This window comes from Boleophthalmus pectinirostris, unplaced genomic scaffold (assembly GCF_026225935.1).
Source record: "Boleophthalmus pectinirostris isolate CB_2022bp ecotype Guang Dong unplaced genomic scaffold, ASM2622593v1 HiC_scaffold_21, whole genome shotgun sequence".
NCBI classification, from domain to species: Eukaryota; Metazoa; Chordata; class Actinopteri; order Gobiiformes; family Gobiidae; genus Boleophthalmus; species Boleophthalmus pectinirostris.
In genome coordinates, this window is record NW_026571175.1 from 24,306,871 (window position 1) to 24,329,123 (window position 22,253).

Sequence of the window (22,253 nt, forward strand, 5' to 3'; positions counted from 1 at the left end):
TCAGACGCTTAGCCAATAGAGGGACATCCCAGGCAAGAAGGAGCGAAGAATTCGACCAAAAAGTTGGCAAGAAGTTGGTTGAGTTTTCGTATTTTACTGGATCTACGTTGAGCTATGGACCACGGCAAAAACTGAAGAAACTCTCGCTGTCTTTTAAGCTTTGTGTTGGATAACTTTTGCAAGAGACGGACAAAGCTGTTGACAAAATCTGCAGACGACAATTTATGCTTTGGAGACAGCGGTAGTTATTTTGGTTATGGGACAATTGCGCGAGGATCCCAGCTTTTGTTTGTTGACTTAACCTTTTTGGACAGCGATGAGGGTCTGTGAAACCACCGGTTGCCTGTCCGTTTTGGAAAGTGACAGATCCAGAGGAGGGAGGATGTGCGTTTCCATGGCGTCGGGTGGTTGTGGACAGTTCCTCATGTGCTGGGACAGAGGTATGAATGAAATCTTTATGGAGAAAAATGCTGGTTAGCGCTGGAGACGGGGACACCTGACTCCATGGCAACAGGGTAGACGTGTCTGACTGGTAAAAGTATGTGGTCGCTAAAGATTTGCACCACGTGATACTGGACGTTTCTCTCTCACTGTTTTTTTATTTTATTTTTGTGTGCAAATTACCTGTTGAACATACCCATACCCAGACTTTTAGAATGCTTTTTCTGACCTTAATTGCATAGTTATTTGCGTAATAACTATAGTATATTGCTTTGTCAGCTCTTCATGTTACCTGATGTGACTATGAATGTCATTGCAATACACATTTTGGGCTCCTCTTTGTATGGATAATTTCAGTATTTTACCCCTTCTTGGTTTTAATGGGAAATTTAGAAGAAGCTTAGAAGAAATACATTCTAAAAAGGGCCAAATTTACAACTTTCAGATCAGTACATTTTTTACAGGGAATTATTTGTGTGAAAATAGTTTTTTGATGAAGTGGTTCTAGTGCATTTATTGAGGTCTGTGCTTCAAGTGGTTCATTTCATAGCTATTGTTTCTGTTATGATCTTGTTAAAACATGAAGTTATGAAAGCAGAAACCAGATTACTTTATAATAATTATTTAAACGGCTTTTTTTTTTAAGAATTCTGATTATTTTCCCCTGATAAGACTAAAGACTTTACAGTTTCGCTTTTTAGTAGCAGTGTTACAGTAAACCAGCCCTCTCCAAGCATAATAAAAACACAATGAACTCAGGAAATGTGTCAGTGTCCGTGTTGTTTCACAGGAGAGCCACTTGTGTGCGTCTCATTGTCTCTGAACACATCGTGCTCTGAGCCTTGACCTGTCACACACTTCGCGTTCACTATCACATTGTTTGCTCCATTTCATCTTTGCCGATTCACGTCATACGAGCTCAAGAGATCTTTCCTTTGAAACCGGCCGTCATTAAATTATATTGTTTTGGAAAAATGAAGAGGATCTGAGTAAAACCAATTTGACTGGATGCATTCTTGTCATACCAGTTTTGTGTTATTCATATTCAGCCATTTAACTTAGACCAGAAAGCCGAGGTCATGTTTTGATTTGGAACTAATATCTGAAGTGACTAGAGTGCATAACATTTAATTGATCCATTTTATTTTAAAGGCATTATGTATCTTTTCCGGTGGAGAGGTTCCACCTTCATGTCACAGGGACCTTTTTATTCTGCTGTTTATTTCTGTTGAGTTCATTTCTGTGTTCTGTGTGTTTTCAGAATATGACCGACACCTAGCAGCAGCAGTGGCAGCAGGGAAGACCATGGCCACAGCTTACATGGAGCCCAACCTGAACCACACTTTCCTGGGGGGAGCCAAGTCACGTCTGAGCACGGGCGCGTCAGACCGGACTGCAGCTGGGTCTGTGTCTGGATCTGTGGACCGGGTCCTCAAAGTCTTCCACTTCCACGAGACCAACACGGAGCACAGCTGCTGGTACTCCAACATCCGCTATGGAGACGCCACAGATGTCAGGGTGAGGAACCACATCGATCTAGTAGAGACAAAATACAAAAAAAACATGCTAGGGTTGTCAAAACTAAGATGTGATACTAATCAACAGGGATGGAACAACAGAATCAACAACAAAGTCACTCGATACAATATTCTCATGATACGCATCTCACAGTTTGATTACTTTTTCCTATTATTATTATTATATTGTTATAATACGAAGAATTTAGATTTAAAACTGCTTAATAACAGATATTTCGTCATGTAGTCTGCACTGACAACACCAAAGGATCATGGTCTATGTAGTTCACTCTGTTTTTTAGTTACTGCTGCATCATAGCAAGGCAAGGTAAGTTTATTTGTATTGCATAATTTATACACGAAGTAATTCAAAGTACTTTACAGAATAAGAAAAACATTAAAATCACAGAGTAAGACATTACAATTACCATAACTATTAACTTAAGCAAAGAGACTTGTAATTCGATAAATTGTCATGGCCTCTGATATTATTTTGAGACTTCTGACGATACGATATCATGATATTTCGGTTATTGTTACATCCCTACTAATCAAAAGTAAAACTAGTATCAGAACCATAAAACTCATAAGCCAATACTTAAGTTTGTTCACACAAAGATAAAACACCATTATAGTTTAAATCGTCAATACTTATTCAATTATCATGAATAGTCTGACCTTCTTAAAACCAAAATGGGCAAGGGCCGAGATGAAAAACCACTCCAACAAAATGCCCCAGACTCCAGAAGAATGGCCATCAGTCGCGACCATCTGGGGCTAGTCGACAGCAGAGACAAAAGAGAAATAAAAATTAAATTATGTCAAATAACCGATTCTCTGCTTTGACCTGCTTTGGAAGGCTCTCTCATCCTCTCTTTCCTCACAGCTGCCAGTTCTTACAAAGGAACTAAACAAAAGACATTCGGGACAATTGAATCATACAATTTCTCTACATTATTTTCTTTCCTGCTTATCCAAACCAGCAAGAAAATATTTGGCTTTCCGAGTAACATAATATATAAACTGAATCCAATAGTGGAAAGAGTGCTGAAAAGTAGTACAAAAATGTATTACACTACAAGTACAAGTACGGTCTTTAAAGGTGCATTGTGTAACTTTTCTGGTGGAGGGTCCATCAAATGCTTTTCTCCATGGAGATGTCATTCCACAATATGGCATTAAAATGTTCTACCTTACATTTATTCAATTACAGGTGGTTTTATAGCTCAAAAAGACGGGGAACAGGGTTGTTTCTCCACAAGTCTGACCTGTCACTTGGTCTGGTTTGGTCTCCATGGAGATAGAAAGGTTTAATACCATACTGTGAAATATTCCAGACAAGCAATAACATAATGAAGAAAAGCATTTGACTGACCCTCTGTCAGAAAAGTTACACAATGCACCTTTAAACGTCCACTGCAACAGAACTGGAAACACTGTCTCACCATTGTTTGCTTATTAGCTCTTCATATCGACATTCAAAATCCATACAACATTTCAGGAAGTCGAGGATGTTTATTATGCTGTATAATAGACATGGCTTTTCCTGTACAGTCTGTTAGGCAGCACTCAATGTTGAAAGGAGCTTTATCCCTTACACAAGATTATTATTATTATTATTAAATTATTATTATTACATTCCTATATTATTGTTATCAAATTATTCGTATATAAAATTGACTCTTGTGAGCTTTAAGCCATGTTATAAAGCTGTTACCTCCTCAAAAACATACTTGGAGCTGTCAGATGAAGAAAAGAGGTAGAGCACTTCACTGAGTCATAAAAGAGATTAAAAAATAGCAGTACAGGTGCACTACGAGGGTTAAAACAGTAGTTTTTAAACAGAAAGTTGCCCTTACTGGAAAATGTTAAAGTGGGCAAGGCATAAAACTGAGGCACTCCAACTGATTATATTAAAAGTACTTTATTGCATGAAGGGACACCAACCCGTTTTGACCAGCAAGATGGTCTTCATCAGGGCAAAGTGGTGATTATAATATACCTGGAGTTGTGTTTTGTTTCATTCACAAACATTTGAATAACCATTTATTATTAGTTTGTTTATTATGATGATGATGATGATTGTTATTATTATTATTATTATTATTTCTACAATGCTCTGTTCCTCCGTGTGATGTCACGATGTGGTACTTTTAACGTTAAGCATTGACCTTTTATCTTTTGTTCAGTAGATTGGCAAGTCCAGTGCTACTGATGGTGTATGGTGCTTAAAAACACAGTGGAGCACTGTATTACCACATGACATCACAAGGTGGAACAGAGTGTTTTCTGTTTGAGAGAAGAACTCAGCCTAAATATGCAGAGTTTCAGTGTTAAAACATGTGTGAATGAAACAAAACATGACTCATGAAAACAAGTTTGTGATGAGGAAACAACTTTCTAACTTTATAAGAATTTAAAAGGAACCTACATGTTTAAAAAAAAAACTGATTCAGAACCAAGGTTATGGAGCGAAGCATCGCTGTGAAAGGAGTTAATTTATGGAGTAGTGTTGACAAAGATATAAAAGAATCATGCACAATAATGGCACTTAAAAAAAACATAAAATCAAGTGCAATGTGTATGTACGAAAACAGAAATCAAGTTGTTGTGCATAAAAGTGAAGATTTCTGTTTGAAATTGATTAATAATGAACTGAAATGTACTGATTTGAAATATTTAGTAACTATCAGTGTTGATGTGTTGTCTGAAAAAGGGAAAAGGGGGCAGATAACATAACATTACTCTTCTTTCTGCTCCTTTTCAATCATTTCTTGTATGTTTGATGTTGTGACACGGTTCATATCTTTTTATACTATATGAAATAAATACATAAAGAATAATAATAGAAAATAGATAGGAAAATAATGTAATATGGGCCCTTTGATACCACTGAATAAAACTACATTACAGTATATCAGCTTTTAGTATTCAAATCCCTAACCACATCGCTTCAAAGCTGGACCTCTATAAGTAATTCAAAAGGTGTGTATGTTTTTCTGCATGTCCTTTACTCAAGGTCCTAATGCCTTCTCCCATAAAGGACACTGGGTAAATTGAAAATGTTTTTCTAGTAAATGCATATATCCTTGAGCCATTCTGTCTGCACTGGTTTACTTAGCAGCATGATGCTTTTAGATGAAGTCCCAAGACTCGGATCTGTTCAAACTTTCAAAGGTCAAAAAGGAGAAGCTTATGTGCATTTGGCTCATATTCCTCTCTCCCTCTGCATCCCCTCTTTTTCATCCTTCGCCCTCTCTCTCCCTTGCCTCTTTTCATCCTTCATCTTCTCTCTCTCATTTCTACCTCTCCATAGATCAGAAAGTAGCTGAATATGGGCGCTTTAATACCAGTGAATGACTAAAATCCTCATAATAAAACTGCATTATAACATTCTATCTGCTTTTAGTGTTCAAATCCCTAACCACATTTCTTCAAAGCACTCTCTCCCTCTTCCTCTTCCTTTCTTCTTCAACCTTCATCCTCTCTCTCTCTCTCTTTCTCTCTCACTCTCTTATTTATTTTTCTCCCACTCTCTCTTTCTCTCTCTCCCTCTCCTTTTTCATCCTTTGTCCTCTCCCGTTCTCTTCTGATTTCTTCCTCTCTCTTTCCCTCTCCTCTTTTTATCCTTCGTCCTCTCTCTCTCCCTCTCTTTCTCTCTCTCTCTGTCTCTTCTTTTCATCCTTCGCCCTCTCTCCTCTCTCTCTGATTTCTTCCTCTCCCTCTCTTTCTCTCTTTCCCCCTCCTCTTTTTATTCTTCATCCTCTTTCTCTCTCTCTTTCTCACTCTCTTATTTATTTTTCTCAAACTCTCTCTTTCTCTCTCTCCCTCTCCTTTTTTCATCCTTTGTCCTCTCCCGTTCTCTTCTGATTTCTTCCTCTTCCTCTCTCTTTCCCTCTCCTCTTTTTATCCTTCGTCCTCTCTCTCTCCCTCTCTTTCTCTCTCTCTCTCTCTCTCTTTTCTCTCTCTTCTTTTCATCCTTCACCCTCTCTCCTCTGATTTCTTCCTCTCCCTCTCTTTCTCTCTTTCCCCCTCCTCTTTTTATTCCTCATCCTCTATCTCTCCCTCGCTTTTTCTCTCTCTCTCTCTGATTTCTTCCTTTCCCTCTCTCTCTTTCCCTCTCCTCTTTTTGTCCTTCATCCTCGCTCCCTCTCCTTTTTTTTCCTTCGTCCTCTCTCTCTTTCTCTCGCTCTCTCACTCTCTCACTCACCGATTTCTTCCTCTCCCTCTCTATCTCTTTCCCTCTCTTCTTTTCATCCTTCGCCCTCTGTATATAGGTCAGAGCCTCCAGTGCTTCTACCAGGGCACTGGGCGTATGTGTGTTTGTGTGTGTTTGTGTGTGTGATTTGTGTGTTTTGTGTATTTGATGTGTGTCAGGTTGTTTGGGTTGAGCGTCATTCGCTGGAGGTCACACACATCGTTTCTTCTGACCAAATGCAAACCGTCACCACAGTTTGCTAAAACGATACACACAGTTTCTATGTGTCGATGGTTAAAATATAGAGAAACATTGATTTATGCATGAGTTTGTTTGGATGTCCTTCTTTCTGGTGTTCTTACAAAATACCAGCTATATTTGTTGAAATGGAGTAGTAGTAACTCCAACTCCAGTTTCTCAATTTTCACACAATATTGACATGCCAGGAATATATTTTGATAATAATAATTTTAAAAATCTTTAAAAAAAAAAGTAACTACTGCAGTTTTTCAAGTTGGAATAAATAACAAAATAATAGGGCTGTGCAAAATTATTGAAATATTATGATGCTAAATTTGGTGATACAGTACCGATTTCCTGGACTGCTTTATCGCTATATCACCAAGAGTATTTTTTGGAATTTTTTTAGTAAATTATTTTGTAACAGTGCTACAGTTTTGTTGTTTGTTTAGTGTTAGGAAACTTTTTTATGCAATACACTTGATATATTCACTGTTTTGATGATTAAATTACATGTATTTCATATTAACTTAACAGAGTATTATATGCAGTATATCGATTATCACTTGTATTGCCATATTCTAATAATATGGTATTGTGAGCCATGTATCAGGTATCGTATGGAATCAAGAGGGACCCTATGATTCCCAGCTCTTCTAAATAAATAAACATTTACTTTGGTGGGAAAAAATTCATCTCTCATTTTAACTCATCTTTTCTGAGTTGAATTTAGAATTAAACCAAAGATGTAGACGCAAGAATGAAATCATCAAATTAAATTAAACAAAATTGTGTGCACTTTGTGTCTTCAGGGAATCATCCAGAAGATCCTGGACATCTACAAAGTGCGGTGGACGGCGTGTTTCGGGCTGCGCCTCAGTAACTCCTCCTGCAGGGACCAGGTGCACTGGCTGCACCCGGACCTGGGCGTGTCCCATGTGAGGGAGAAGTACGAGCAGGCCCGCCAGAACGAGGAGTGGAGGTGCACAACCGATCCGCCATTATTATTATACATGTTTCCAATTTATGTTTAGCTATTTTTAGTGAATTGTGCAACTTTGGAGTCCACTACCTGCTTGTCTTCATGGAGATGTTATTGCTTTCCTTGAAATGTTCCATGGTATGACATTAAACATTTCCATCTAGAATATTATATCACTCAAAAATACAGTAATTTCTTCTTTGAATAGGCGCGATTCTCCACAGATCTGAATTGTAATGTAGCGTAATACTGTAACCTGCTCGTCTCCCTCGTGATAGATCAGTTTAATCTTGTGGTTCAATCTACCATGGAACATTCGAGACAAAGCAATAACATTTCCAAAAGTTGGACTTCATTCATGTTGGAACATAAGGCACCTGCTTATGTCTCCATAGAGATGTTATTGGCTTCCCTGCCTGGAATGGCCATTACAGTTTTCTATCTTGCATTTATTCATCTACAGCTGTTTTAACTGCTTAAAGAACGACATCCGGCCAGTGACTTTGTTGGAGCTGCTTCTTTTCTCCATGGACATAGAGAGAAGTAAAAGTTTAAAGTTCTTGTAAAATACAGTTTATTAGATTATTATACAAGATTAATATATTTAAGATTTTACACAAAACTTTACATTCTCCACCTAATTTGGCAATATTTTATTTGCAAAATTTGACTTCCTCGTTGTAAATCATGACATGGCACTAGGGAATTGCATAACTGTTACCTAGCAACCATAGTGTACACTGGGCCAGAAAACACAAAATACACAAAAATTATTATTTGACATATAAAATGATAAGAAAACATGTTTAGTTTGTTGAGATAATGTTTAAAGTATCAGTAAAATGTGTTTCTTGTGTAAACTGTGCTGAACTTTTGGATAGAATTAATAATGTAATATCATCAGTGTGGGAGTCTCTAAAACAGAACTCTCTACTTCCTGTAGATTTCAACATATTTTTTCTTTTACCTCACAAACTGCTTCTTGATTGGTGTAAAACTATAATTTATATTTACAACAGGTATTATCTCACCAAAGTAAGTAAGAAATTAGAGAATCGTCAAAACTGGTCCTACACACTTTAATGCCATATTGAGGAACAGGCAAAGCGATAATATATCTGTGGAGACAAGCAACTGATCCTACATCAGAAAAGTTATACTGCACTTTTTTTTAAGTTTTTCTTTCATTTTATTTTCTGTAACTTGTTCAGATGCAGAATTTTCAAACCATTGCTTGTGCTGTCCTATTCAGCAAGTGCTCATTACCCATGGTGGAAGGTAACAAAGTACAAAAGTAAAAGTACAATACTTAAATAGACATTTTAGGTATATGTATTTTACCCAAGTACATTTTACAGTGGATACTTTTTACTTTTACTTCACTACATTTGAGAGCAGGTATCTGTACTTTCTACACCACTACATTTTAGATCTGGACTGAAAAGTAAAAGTACTTTTTTATGGTTTGAGACCTGCTTATTTTTTTTATAGTACATTTGATTTGAATTTCCATGCCAACTTTGAGCAAGTGAAAGCGCAAAAACACAAAAACAGCTTGAAAAAATCAGATGAATCACTTAAAGTCAGCTAAATTCTTTATCAAAATCATTACATTTCTTTAATTGTTCTAAAAATCTCTGCAAAACACTTTTACTTTTTACCCTTTAAATACATTTTTAAAGTGGTACTTTAATATTTTTACTAAAGTAGATTTTTCATGACATACTTTTGCTTGTACTTGAGTAGCATTTTACCTTTGTATTTGTACTTCTACTTTAGTAACATAATTGAGTACTTCATCCACCGCTGCTCTTTACTTATTTGGTAACTTTTTTAGACACTGTCTCTCTTTCCCTCTCGTCTTTTTCATCCTTCATCCTCTTTCTCTCTCATTTCTTCTTGTCCTTGTGTCTGTACTGTTACTTAAGTAAGAAAAATTGAGCACTTCATCCACCACTGGTCATTACTTATTTGGTAAATTTTGGAGACACTTCTTTTACATCTTGTGCAGTCTGCCCGTTGTCTGTGTAAGTATCTGAAGTGTTCATCTGTTGAAGGCTTCATGAGAAACGTCCCCAGTGTTTATCATATGTAGATGGGCTCAGTGTGTGTGTGGCTGGTGAGCAGTGCAGTTAATATGCAAATTAAGTGTTGTATATTACATTTATTGTTTTGGTTTGGCACTAATGCTATTCAAGGGTCGAGATCTTTAGCTTTGTGAACATAACGGCAGAGACAACCAGATGCCTGCTTTGTCTGATAATGTCAACACCGCCTGTCCCTTTAGTCTAGAGCTTTTTGAGTTTTCCATCTGTGTTTGTATCACTGACAAGAAAAGACTAATATGCCATTCTAGGAAAAGACAGTAATAGCTATAGTAGGAGCAGTAGTAGTAGTAGTAGTTGTAGTAGTAGTAGTAACGATATCCAAATCTCTCAGCACAATATTTTCACGACATACATCTCACAGTACGATATTTATTAAGATATTTTGTGGAGGTAAACAAAACTGCAAATATGCTACTTTTTCCTTTTAAATGCCTTGACAAGACTTAATCCAAAGAACTAAGATTTAAAAGTTAAAACGGTTATTTCTTCATGTACTCTGCGTTGAATCAGAGCAAAGGATCATTGTCGATGTAGTTCCCTCTGTTTCTTTTAGCTATTGCTGCGTCATAACTCTTTAATTTAAGCAAAGAGACTTGTAATTCAATATATTGTGATGACCTACGATATTATTATGAGACTTTTTGACGTTATGATTTTAGTAGTAGCAGTAGTAGTTGTAGTAGTAGCAGTAGTTGCAGTTGTAGTGGTTGTTGTAGCAGGATTGCGCAATTAATAAAATGTTATTTTTAGAGATTGTGATTCCTTTATTTCTAACCTTCACTGACCTGATTGGTTCTTTATTACTGAAAGCTCTACTGCCAATTCTCGGTCATAAATCCATGTTGTTTTGAGCCATTTGAAAGGCATAGTCAGTAGGAATGCAGAAATGCGTTCAGTCAATGTCTGTTCAATCAATATCCTATTTTGGTCTATAAACTTGGAGATAAAATAAGGCGATTTACTGGACAGTGTTGGCATCTAGTAATATTTTTCAAAGTTGTTTGGTACTTGTACTGTTATTTAAAATGACAAATAACAGTTACAAAACACATTTGGATATTTTTTGTCATGTGTGCCGTGTGTTTAAAAGAAGTAAATTATAGTGTTACTTTATTTAGTCTCTGACCTACTACTGGCTTATATCAGGTATCAGCAGATATGTTAAATTTTTGGTTCAGGGTCTGTCACCTGTCTTTGGATATGTCCCCTCTCAAAAATATAGCTCAAAAATATCTTGAAAAACAGGCATTCTGACTGTGCGAGGGGGTCGCCTCTCCACAAATCTGAGCTGTAATGTGGTCCAGTTTGGTCTCCATGAAGATAGAAAGGTTTAATACTATACTGTGAAACATCCCAGACAAAGCAATAACATCTCCATGAAGAAAAGCATTTGACGAACCCTCCAAAAGCAGAGTTACACAAGGCACCTTTAACGCCCCAGTATCGTCATTAGTAGCGGGAAAAAAAAGTTGGATCAGTGCAACCATAATAGTCCGTCAAGTTTGTTTTGTTATAGTTGTCGTAGTTATTGTACTTAGGATTGGTTGGGTGACAATGATTGGTGATAAGGATCATGTGAATCAACGTGTACCAGAATTAAAACCTGTTTAAAATCCTTGTAGCCTTCTCAGACTGTCGCTTTTGCTCTGTGTCCCCACTCTGACTCGCTCTTACTATGCTAATAATTCTTCTTGTTTGATTTTTTTCTCCTTTCTAGGTATGAACTGAGGATCCGATATCTTCCAAAGGGTTTTATCCAGCAGTTTACAGAAGACAAACCCACACTGAACTACTTCTATCATCAGGTTTGTACACATACACACTCATACACACACAACACTTACTCACACTTGCACAAAGAGACCAGACGCTCGGACCACTTCTCCATATTTCATCTTGAGCCTGGAGCCAGTGCTAAACATATGTCATTGCTCAAAGACTGGGTTGTTTTCAAGGTATTCTGGGTCATAGAGGGTCTGTCTGTGTCTGTGTATTTACAGTGTATTTCTGACTCACAGGATTAACGATTGTTCAAGTCGATGTTTTATAATTATGTTCCTGTGTTTGTAGGTGAAATACGACTACATGACAGAGATCGGAGATAAAGTGGAGCAGGATGTAGCTCTCAAACTCGGCTGCTTAGAAATCAGGTGACGACTTTGATTCTAATTGATTATAATTATAACATTCATTTTGAAGTGAAGGGAGTAGTGCTTCTTCTTTTTCCTTAAAGTCCTTGATCAGTTTGATTTCGCAGTTACATTTTTGAGTGATATGACTAACCTGCACTGGAAGAAAACTTTTAATCTAGCTGTCAAAGACATATTTATAAAAGCTTACAAATTGTCTGTTTTGTAAATAAAATTAATCATATTTTTGTATCTATATATTGGAGGTAGATTCAAGTATAATTATTTAGTATGAAGTAGGCTGAACTAAATATGTTGTATGTATTGTGCATTTCAGGAGGTTCTACAAAGAAATGAGAGGCAACGCTTTGGACAAGAAATCCAACTATGAACTACTAGAGTAAGTACCACAGTATTTCCCAATTGTTGCCTGTTTACCATTAGTTTTTATTTATTTTGGACAAAACATTCATCTACAGATAGTCCCAAACAATCTTTGTGCACTCATAAACTTACATAAAAAGATGAAGAGGAAATAAAGAAGTGTATAAAGAAGTGGACTATAAAGGGAGTGTGACATCACTCACAACATTCAGCTCCAGTCAAATGAAGCTCATTGACACTTGCAGTTATGGGACAAATTTGGAGCCAAGTCCTGTATTTTTAATTCAGACTGCGAGTATTATAGCAACCAAAGAGCCAATCCGGGGCTAGGCTGTTGAAGATAATTCCTCTTCCCACCTGCACCGCTGGTTTAGCAGTCAGCAGGCATGGATCTATAATAAAAACTCGATAAGACCTCTGTCCCGGGTTGAGACAGACTAGTGACCGCTTCAGGTACTGCAGCTCCCATGAGCTTGGACCCACAAATAATTCTCTCATAGAAGCCCAATGCATTTTTTGGGAATTCAGACTGCCTGTGTTCGGCTGAGAGGGCACTGACAAATTTCACAAAGGTCGGATTTTGTAGGGATTCTTTTCTATTTTCACAACATAAACTTTAAAAAGTGTTTAAATCCTCAAAGCACCTAAAATTTAGCTTTGTAAGAGTTAGCCTAGCACCGCTCTGAGCTCACACTAGCTCTGCTCTGGCAGCTCTCGCTCTCATTGGTCCAAACGCTCCACGCCATGCATGTTACAGACGTCACACAGTTATTTTTTTGGGCCCATGCGCCACTGAGCACACGCCACTGAAAACAATACAGCACCATCTTGGATTCATTTTCCAGATTTTATTATAGTTCTATGTCAGCAGGTGGTTAGTAACGCTGTCAATCAAACCTGTTACTAATCCTAGCCACCTCTGGGAAAGCATGCACCTGATTGGTCTGTTATCAATGTTCATATCTAAATAAAAACATCTGGATCATGTGGAGCGGGTTTATATGAACACTTTAAGAGCAAAATGACGAGGCTCACTGCAGCAGTTACAGAGAGAGGGCGACAATTGTTCAATGTAAAGTCAATTGGAGCCAGAGTCGATGGAGCCGATAGCTGTGTCCATTTATAGCCAGTCAAAACTAATCTGAGAAAGAAACTGAAAAGAAGTATAATTTGTAAATATATAATTATTTTTTCTACAGAACAAGAATTTGAAAAAAGCACTTACCCCAACCAGGGCCAAAAAGAGCTGGTTGAGGCTCATGATTCACTTGGCGTTTGAAATCTGTTCTCACTCTGAAGATGTTTGGAAAGCGTTTACTCAGGTCACTCATGTATTGGCAGCTCAGCCTGGGTTATCTCCTCATTAGCTTTGATTTGATCCTCTATCGGCTTCCTGCTTGTCACGGCGCAAGTCTTAACAAGGCTTTTCTCTGACACTGTTGGTTTTTAATGAGTGTCCTGAATTTGAAGACCTGTATCCATCAGCCTAACGAGTTTTCCAATTAACTGAAAGTACACTCTGATGTCTCCATTGTTCCCCTTGTCCCAGTCCGTTTCTCCTGTTTTTTCCTGTCTTTGTCTCCCCGGCCTCTTTCCTCTGTTGATTGGAAACGCTGTTGTGTCATGCATATTTTACGCAGACAAGAGGACGGTTCGGAGAGAGCCTTTGGGAGTGTGAAATGCTGGGCCAACCGGAACAAATGGGACGTGTTGCTTTCATGGCAGAGATGTAGGCATGGGACGACAATAAAATTTGGTGTCAGGATTATCAACGATTAACGATAATATCACGATAATTATCAAAGTTGCTGACAGTTTAAAAACGTCATGGATATGAATAATTAGAATTTTAATGTTATGAATAAGTTCCATGTTTAAACAACTTATATAATTGTACTTATAAGTAGGGATGTAACGATATCCAAATCTCTCGGTACGATATTATCACGATATGCATCTCACGGTACGATATTTATTACGATATTTTGGAGAGGCTGATATGATTGTAGATAGGACACTTTTTTGCTTTTTTTTTTTGGTGTGAATTATTTCCATCGTAATCCCAAGAATTCAAGTAAAAACATATTTCTTCATATTTTCTGCACTGAAATGAATCATGGGATATGTAGTTCTTTATATTCACAAGCTGTTGCTACTATAAAACAATACGTTTAAGTAAAGGAACAATACATTTAAGCAAAGGAACTTTAATTCGATATACTGTGACAGCCCACGATATTATTGTGAGACTTTTGACGATACGATATCACGATATTTCGGTTACTGTTACATCCCTACTTTTAAGTGAAAACAACTACGATCTCGCAGAGGTCATGATGGAAAACGAGCTTTTCTCTACACATTTTCATGATACAATGGCAATTATATTTGTTGGAGATTATCACAATTATATAAAATGTTCCACAATTAATTATTGTCTGCCCTTTTTATCATGATACACGATATTATTGTTTATTGCCCCATCCCTACAGAGATGTCCAGTACCCTTTTACTCCTCGCCAAAAATGACAAAAGTGAAGAAGGCTGTTGACTTGTTAGCAAAATTATCTGAAATATAAAGTCTGTCTACGCCAAAGCTAAATTCTTTCTTCCTGTCCATCATGGTGTAATATAGAGATGCACCGTTCCAGCTTTTTCAATTCCTATGACGATATTTTGACTTTCAGTACCCGATATTAACCAATAAGAGTGTAGAGATGGAAACTGGCACTGATTTTCTTAAAACACAGTTAACTTATTAACATTTTACACATGAGATCAATCAGTTTATCCTTCAAATAATTACTGGACAACTCTGTAAGAATAAAAGTTCAAACATTATGAAACATTGTAGGCCAAAATGAGCCTGTAAATAGTCGTATTATTACATACAATTGAAGGCCCAACCAGGATCTGTGCTTAACCAATCGGTACTGGTGCATCCTTACTGTTAAAGATATTATTTTATTGACTTTATTCACTAGAACTTGTGCACTATAAACATTTGATACAAGTTGAAACATTAAACCTAACACTGTGCCAATGCAAATGCAAATGCCATGGACATTTTTAATACTGTATTTTAGACACCAAATGTATCTGAAATATATGCTGTGTTTTTATGTTTCTCTCACAAACCTTTGATAGAAACATTCGCTTTGGCAGTGGTGAGATGACGTAACTGCTTTCTTGTTACTATTTCTCGGGCTCCCTGAACTTTTCCTCTGAGGATTTTGAGTCATTAGAGCACTTCCTGTTTTAGCCTACTCCTCTCTGTGTCTGTGCTCTCCCTTTTGAACCCACCCCTCTGTCTCTGTCTCACTCTCTCCCTCTCTTTCTGTGTCTCTCTCACTCCCTCGCTCTCTTGCGCTCTTTTATTTAGCCTCTTCTCTTCAGCTGAGTCTTTGGGGAAAACATGACTTGCGCTTTACTCAGTATTAGGTCATAGCTTTTTCGTTATAACTCTTTCTCATAAACAGACTTTATATCTGCCTGACTGCACTGTCGAAATGCCCGTGCTTTGTACATGAAGAGGAAAATGAAATGAGATAAAACATAATTACTTGTGAATTAACATTCCTCTGTGTAATTACAGCAATAAACACACCGCCTTCTCTCCTCTGTTTCTCTTTGCAGAAAAGATGTGGGTTTGAGACGATTTTTCCCCAAAGAGCTTCTGGATTCAGTCAAGGTGAGGACAGTGCACTTCTGACGAAACTTGTGAAATATAAAAAGTTACTGTGGTCCAATAAAAGCTCTTTGTTGGAGACGTTATTAATTACAAATATATAGAAACTTCTGATGTTGGTTCATGAACATTCATTACATACAATACACGTTTCTACTGACAACAAGAGGCTTTTTACCCAGTGGTCGGCATAAGGTGTTTCCAACCTGATTTAGCTTGTTATTGATTAAGCAATATGGTGTGTTTGTTTGCAATTTAAAGGTGCACTATGTAACTTTTCAGGGTCCGATATGTCATTGCTCTGCCTGTAATGTTCCACAGTATGACATTAAACAGCTCTACCATGCATTTATTAAATTACAGATGGTTTTAAAGCTCAAAAATTGCTAGAAAAATAGGCATTCTGGCTGTGAGTGGGATTGCCTCTCCATAGATCTGACCTCTAACTTGGTCTGAATTGGTCTCCATGAAGATAGAAATGTTTAATACCATACAAAGCATAACATGTCACAACATTATATTCATCAAAATTATTTATTTGAAGTCTTTGTAGTGGATCTAACTAGGATTTTTATTGTCAGTGTCTTGCCATAAGCTTTGTGGTTAAAGTGACGCCACGTAACTTTCAGGTTTTATACCTTACTGTGGAATATTATTGTAAAAATAACAACATTTTCATGCAGGCAAGCGAGATGAGGCCCAAGTAAGAGTCAGCCTAATCAGAAAAAGTGTTTATATGTTTTTTTATATATTTTAAGTGGGATTTTAATTTGAACTACTTTTTAATTACACAAAGAGAGTTTAAGGTCCTGTTATACTGTTGTTCCCTAATCAAAAGCATACCCAGAGTTGTGTTTTGTTCCATTCACACATTTGAGTAATCCTGCATTATTAGTCTGTCTACATCTCCAAAGCTCAAAATGTTCTGTTCGTGAAGTGGTAGTTTTCAAGTTAACAGCTCCTTTTACCTTTTTTTAAGTGGAAATCGGCAGTATCCAGCTTGAAATCATCAAAATTATTCTAGTGAAGGTGTATGGAGTTTAAAAACACAGTCGAGCACTTCCTATATCATCACAGTTTGAGAGAAGAACTCAACCCCAGGTCTGTTTTTGATGAGGAAACAACATTATAACATGAATCAGAAATCTTTAATCTTTGGTATCTAAAATAGTTTGACTCCTAGTTTAGGACTATCATTAGCTGTTGGGGTCTGCTGCCTGGGGCCCTTGCATAATGAGCGGAGTGTGTGTCAGTGATAAATTTATGGCACGTGTTTCTGGGGCCGGTTTGTTTGGAGCAGGTTTGATGAAGAGAAAGACCCACTGACCCCCAGAGTTGTGCGTGTCAGCGGGCGGGCGACAGCTGCTCTGCACAGGGAGATGAGCGTGAATATGGGTGAAACCTCGGGGTCATGTCTAAACCCACTTTCTTTACCGGCACAATGAGGAGGGAGGGGGAGGATGGAGGAGGAGGAGGAGGTGCACACGAGCCCCTCTCTGTCTGTCATGTTCGACTGACGGGATATATGTCAACTGCCCATCGGTCTTATTGCGGTTGGTCCTTTGGCAAATATTCAGCTGTGTTTTTTTATTACATGAGGCTATATAATATAAAAGGGGGGACGACTGCAAATACTAGGAAGTGGTGGAAGAAGTACTCCATTTTGTTACTTGAGTAAAAGCCCAGATACCGGAGCAAAAAAATATTCAAGTTAAAGTATCACTTGAAAAAAACGACTAAAAGTATTAAAGTACCCATTTAAGAATTTACTTAAAGAGTAAAAAGTATTTTGCACAGATTCTGAGATCGAATAAAGCTTCAAATGTAGGGATTTTGATACAGATTTGTGTTGAATTTTGTTCAGCAGAAACAACTGAATCAAGTTTTTTCTAGCTGTTTTAAATTTTTTGTGTATTTTTGTTTGCTCAGACTACAAATGTGTTAAAAATAAAGCCCTCAGCCTTTTCATTAGCTCTCAAACGATAATAATAATACTTTTCTTTCAGTCTAGTTAAAAAAATATAGTGGACTAGAAAGTACCATCTCTCAAATGTAGAAAAGCAAGTATGTACTTTACTACTTTTAGTACAGTACTTTACTACATAAGCGCTTTGTGTTGCATTTTTGTATGAAAAGCGCTCTATAAATTAAGTTTGGTTAGATTTTTTTGATTTGATACTTCATTACGTTCACCACTGTTAATATGTTGTAGCCTATGTGATAAATGACAAAAAAGATTCAGCGTATTATATACCAAATTGATATTATTCATAATACACTTGTATAACACTATAAAATAATATAATATTGTGTGTAAGATGACTGAAAATAAAAGAGAAAAGAAAAGATCCTCCATCCAGCTGTAGTATTCCTGACCAAACCTGGCTCAAGATCTGCTCATCTGTTTAAATAATTTAAGAAGTCAAGTTTCTAGTGTCTATATTTATTAAAAAGTTAATAAATTTCTAGTAATAGATGTTTTTTTTGACCTCCTTTTGTTACGATTAAGTCCTAACACAGACGAGGTTCTGTTACTGTTCAGGGTCGTGTCCTGAGTGAACATAATATTGGTTTAAAGCTGTTCGGTGTCCAGCGCTGAGAGGAGCACATCTGGTGTTTCTGTGGCACTGAAGCGATGGAGGGAGGAATAGAGAGGGAGGAGGAGAGAGACATAGGGTGAATGACAAAAAGAGAAAGGCGAGATTGAGAAAGAAAGAGAGGAAATCAGAGGGGGTGGGGAGAGAGACGGAGTAGATGGGGAGGGAAAAAAAGAGAGAAGAAAGACTGTAGGAATAGTGTAGGTGGAGAGAGAAATAAGGACAGAAAAAGATGTAAGAGGAGAGTGAGAGAGAGAACCAGAAGGGAGCAAAGAGAAAGAGAGGAAAGGAGCGGGGACGGTGAGAAAGACAGAGTAGGTCTAGAGAGAAAAAGAGAGAAGGAAAGACTAAGAAAAGGAGGAGAGGGAGAGAGATAGGAAGGACCAAAAAGATGTGAGAGAGGAGAGTGAGGGAGAAAAAAGCGAGAGAGGAGAAGGGAGCAAAGAGAAAGAGAGGAAAGGAGAGGGGATGAGGAGAGAGACAGTAGGTTGAGAGAGAAAAAGAGAAGAATGACTGAAAAAAGGAGGTGAGGGAGAGAAAAAAGAGAGAGAATGAGAGAGTACGGGGGGGCAAAGAGGAAAGGAGAGGGGATGGGATTGGGAGAGACAGTAGGTTGAGAGAGAAAGAGAAAGAAGGACTGAAAAAAAGGTGAGGAAGAGAGATAGGAAGGACAGAAAAGATGCAAGAGGCAAGAGTGAGGGAGAGAAAAAAAGAACAAGAGCATACGAGGCGGCAAAGAGAAAGAGAGGAAAGGAGAGAGGATGGGAGAGAGACAGTAGGTCGAGAGGGGAAAACAGAGAGAGATAATGATAAAGGAGGCGAGGGATAGGAAGGACTGAAAAGATATGAGAGAGGAGAGTGAGGGAAAGAAAAGAAAGAGAGAGCGAGAGAGGAAGAAGGGGCAAAGAGAAAGAGAGGAAAGGAGAGGGGATGAGGAGAAAGACAGTAGGTTGAGAGAGAAAAAGAAAGACTGAAAAAGGAGGTGAGGAAGAGGAGAGTAAGAGAGTGTAAAAAGAGAAGAAGCAAGAGAGGAAGGATGGGGCAAAGTGAAAGAGAGGAAAGGAGAGGGGATTGGGAAAGGCAGAGTAGGTCAAGGGAGGGAAAAAAAGAGTAAAAAGGAGGTGAGGGAGAGAAAAAAGAGAAGAAGCAAGAGAGGAGAAGGGGGCAAAGTGAACGAGAGGAAAGGAGAGGGGATGAGGAGAGAGACAGACTGAAAAAGACTGTAATGGAGTGGGATAGAAAGGACAGAAAAGAGAGAGAGTGAGAGTAAGAGAGGAGTGAGGGAGAGAAAAAAGAGAGCGAGAGAGGAAGAAGGGGGTAAAGAGAAAGAAAGGAAAGGAGAGGGAATGAGGAGAGAGACACTGAAAAAAGAAAGCGGTTGAAAGGGATAGGAAGGACGGAAAAGATGTGAGAGAGGAAAATGAGAGAGAGAAAAGAGAGAAAGAGAGAGAGGAGGAGGGGGCAAAGAGAAAAAGAGAAATAGAGAGAGAGAGAGAGAGAGGGAGAGATGGAGGGCACAGCTGTCATCTACGTGGTGTGGCCCGGGCTGTTTTAAGTGAGGGGTAGTCCTTTAATGGGATTATTCTCTCTCAATGGACTGACACATGTGCTCACAGTGGACACAGGGACCCAGGAGCAGATGGCTGGGGTAGTAAACTGTGACTGATGTTAGAGCGAGGCCAGTTTAATAAAGAAAACCAGAATATGTTCGTTTATATTGACGAGCTGGTCCCCAGGTTTGGGTTAATCGACCTTTGACCTCTCAGTAATCATAGTTTGATCAATCATATGTCCTGCCACAGTGTTTTCCGTTAATAGAAGAGACGACAGTGGCCCCCACATATTCTAAAACCTTCCCCCATAGTGTAAAAAGAATGAACTAAACACTGGCATCTTTAAATCCAGGGTTCCCACAGTCATGGAAATCCTGGAAAAGTCATGGAAATTGAAAATGTCAGTGTAAATTCAATGAAAGTTCTGGAAAAGTCATGGAATTTTAGTATCTCTTCCACACAACTACAGCGTTCTGTAGTGCAATACGTAACTTCTAAGCTTGCTTGTCTCCATGGAGATGTTATTTCTTTGCATGGAATGTTCCACATTAAGGCATTAACCAAATCTCCCCTGCATTTGTTCAATTACAGGTGTTTTATAGCTTAAAAACACCTTAAAAAGTATACATTTTTGCTTCTCCATAGATCTGACCATTCACCTGTCTCCACTGTGATTATCAAGTTTATTTCCATACTGTGGAAGGTTTTAGACAAAGCAGTAACATTTCCATGGAGATCAGGTGGCGGACCCTCCACTAGAAATGAAATTGTCTGAAAATGTTTCACAGAGTGGTATCAAACCTTTCTGTCTTCATGGACACTAAACCAGACCAAGTTATAAGTCAGATCTGTGGAGAGGCAACCCCACTCACAGTCAAAATTTTACAATGTGTTTTTTAATTACAAATGTGAACCAAATTACAAAATAAATAAGGGGTAAAAATCATTGAATGAGATGGTGTATCCACACCTTCGACTGGTAGTGTATGTGTAACTGTTTGAGTATAAATAACAAACAAAAAAAAGCCCCAGTGAAGTGACATAACTGCCTGGCTTGTCTCCATAGCAACGGCCTGTGCACTTCCTGTCCTTCAGGATGGGTGGGCATCTCCTTGTTTCCATAGAGCTTTGGGAGAGTGTTTGTTTGTGTGTGTATGGATGTGGAGGAATTTCAAAACTGCAGGAATGGCCTTAGATGAGAGCACATTTTTGGTGTAATTATCTGGAATCAGGAAGTGACGATCAAACTCAGATACCAGACAAAGAGGGGCATTGTCCATCTCCTGACTCCTTATAAGTCAGTTTTATTACTCCCAATTTTGTACTTACTCTAGCATATTATTCATTTTCAGTATTTATAGTTGCATTTACTGGCAGTGATATTAAAATTATCTTGACTTTTTTTTTTCTTTACTACATAATTCCATATATCTTACTTCATATATTTGATGTCTTTTGTTTGTATATAAAATGTAGAAAGTAGGAAAAAACATTACAGCTTCGTTAGACTTTCAGTTATCAGTAATGAAATCAGGGAGGTTAGTTATAACAATTATTTGAGGTTGTAAAAATGTCCCTACAAACATATAGCTTGATTCATCAGCCGGTTTCACTTTGTGGAAACCATCTGACCTCGCAGCGTTAGGATTTGTTCACTCGACGGTAGGTTGGTACTTTTTTATTTAACCAATCGCTGCTATTTGGTCGTGACGTATGTAATGCGCTGCAAAGGGGGCCAAATGGTATATTAAGCTTTTCCCAAATCCCGTAGGAAGAAGTTCAATAACGTCTTTCCCCTTGATAAAATTCACCAAACATTCTCTTTAAATTCGCTTTAAATCCTCGATCTCGGGAATCTTTGCCAACACAGAATATCTGGCTCTTTGCTGATTGGCTGGTGCCCAAACTCGCACTTCCAGGGTTTTTGCAAACTGTCTAGTGTATTCTGATTCCTGACCTACTCGCTAGAGAGAAATTAAATTGAGCGGAGGCATTAGGTGGAACCAGCCAGGCTAACAAACATACTCTCAGAGAAATACTCACTATACCTACTATATATTACAGTTTTGTATAGCTGCTGTACTCTTTGTGTGTGAGTGAGCCAGGGCATCTGACTTAAAAGGAATGCATGCTATGAGGCAGGTCCTACTCATGTCAACCAAGACTTGAAAGTAGATTTGCCTACCAGAGAAATATATATAAGAACAGCTATAACTTTGTGCTGTCTAAAATTGTGAATATGAAGAGCCCTTTTTAGACCATGCAGTGACTAATTAGGACTTTTTTTTTGTCCATGAATCCATTGGAGAACTCTGAACTCTGCACTGTGAACTGTGAAAAGGCTCATTTACTTTGGTCACATGCCCTTAATACACTGTACAACTGTAAATCTGTGTTTTTAAACCCGCTCTGCTCT

General features: G+C 38.0%; 1 protein-coding gene across 1 annotated transcript in view; it reads left to right on the top strand.

The window, feature by feature from the left end:
• The first annotated feature begins 239 nt into the window (after window positions 1–239).
• The window catches only part of LOC110168868 (focal adhesion kinase 1-like), a 61,201-nt gene continuing 39,187 nt past the window's right edge, over window positions 240–22,253 (top strand). The window contains 7 exon segments of the mRNA XM_055157201.1: window positions 240–440; window positions 1,703–1,959; window positions 7,209–7,378; window positions 11,204–11,291; window positions 11,557–11,636; window positions 11,953–12,015; window positions 15,636–15,690. Coding sequence (XP_055013176.1) covers window positions 317–440; window positions 1,703–1,959; window positions 7,209–7,378; window positions 11,204–11,291; window positions 11,557–11,636; window positions 11,953–12,015; window positions 15,636–15,690 — 837 coding nt within the window. The 5' untranslated portion in view covers window positions 240–316.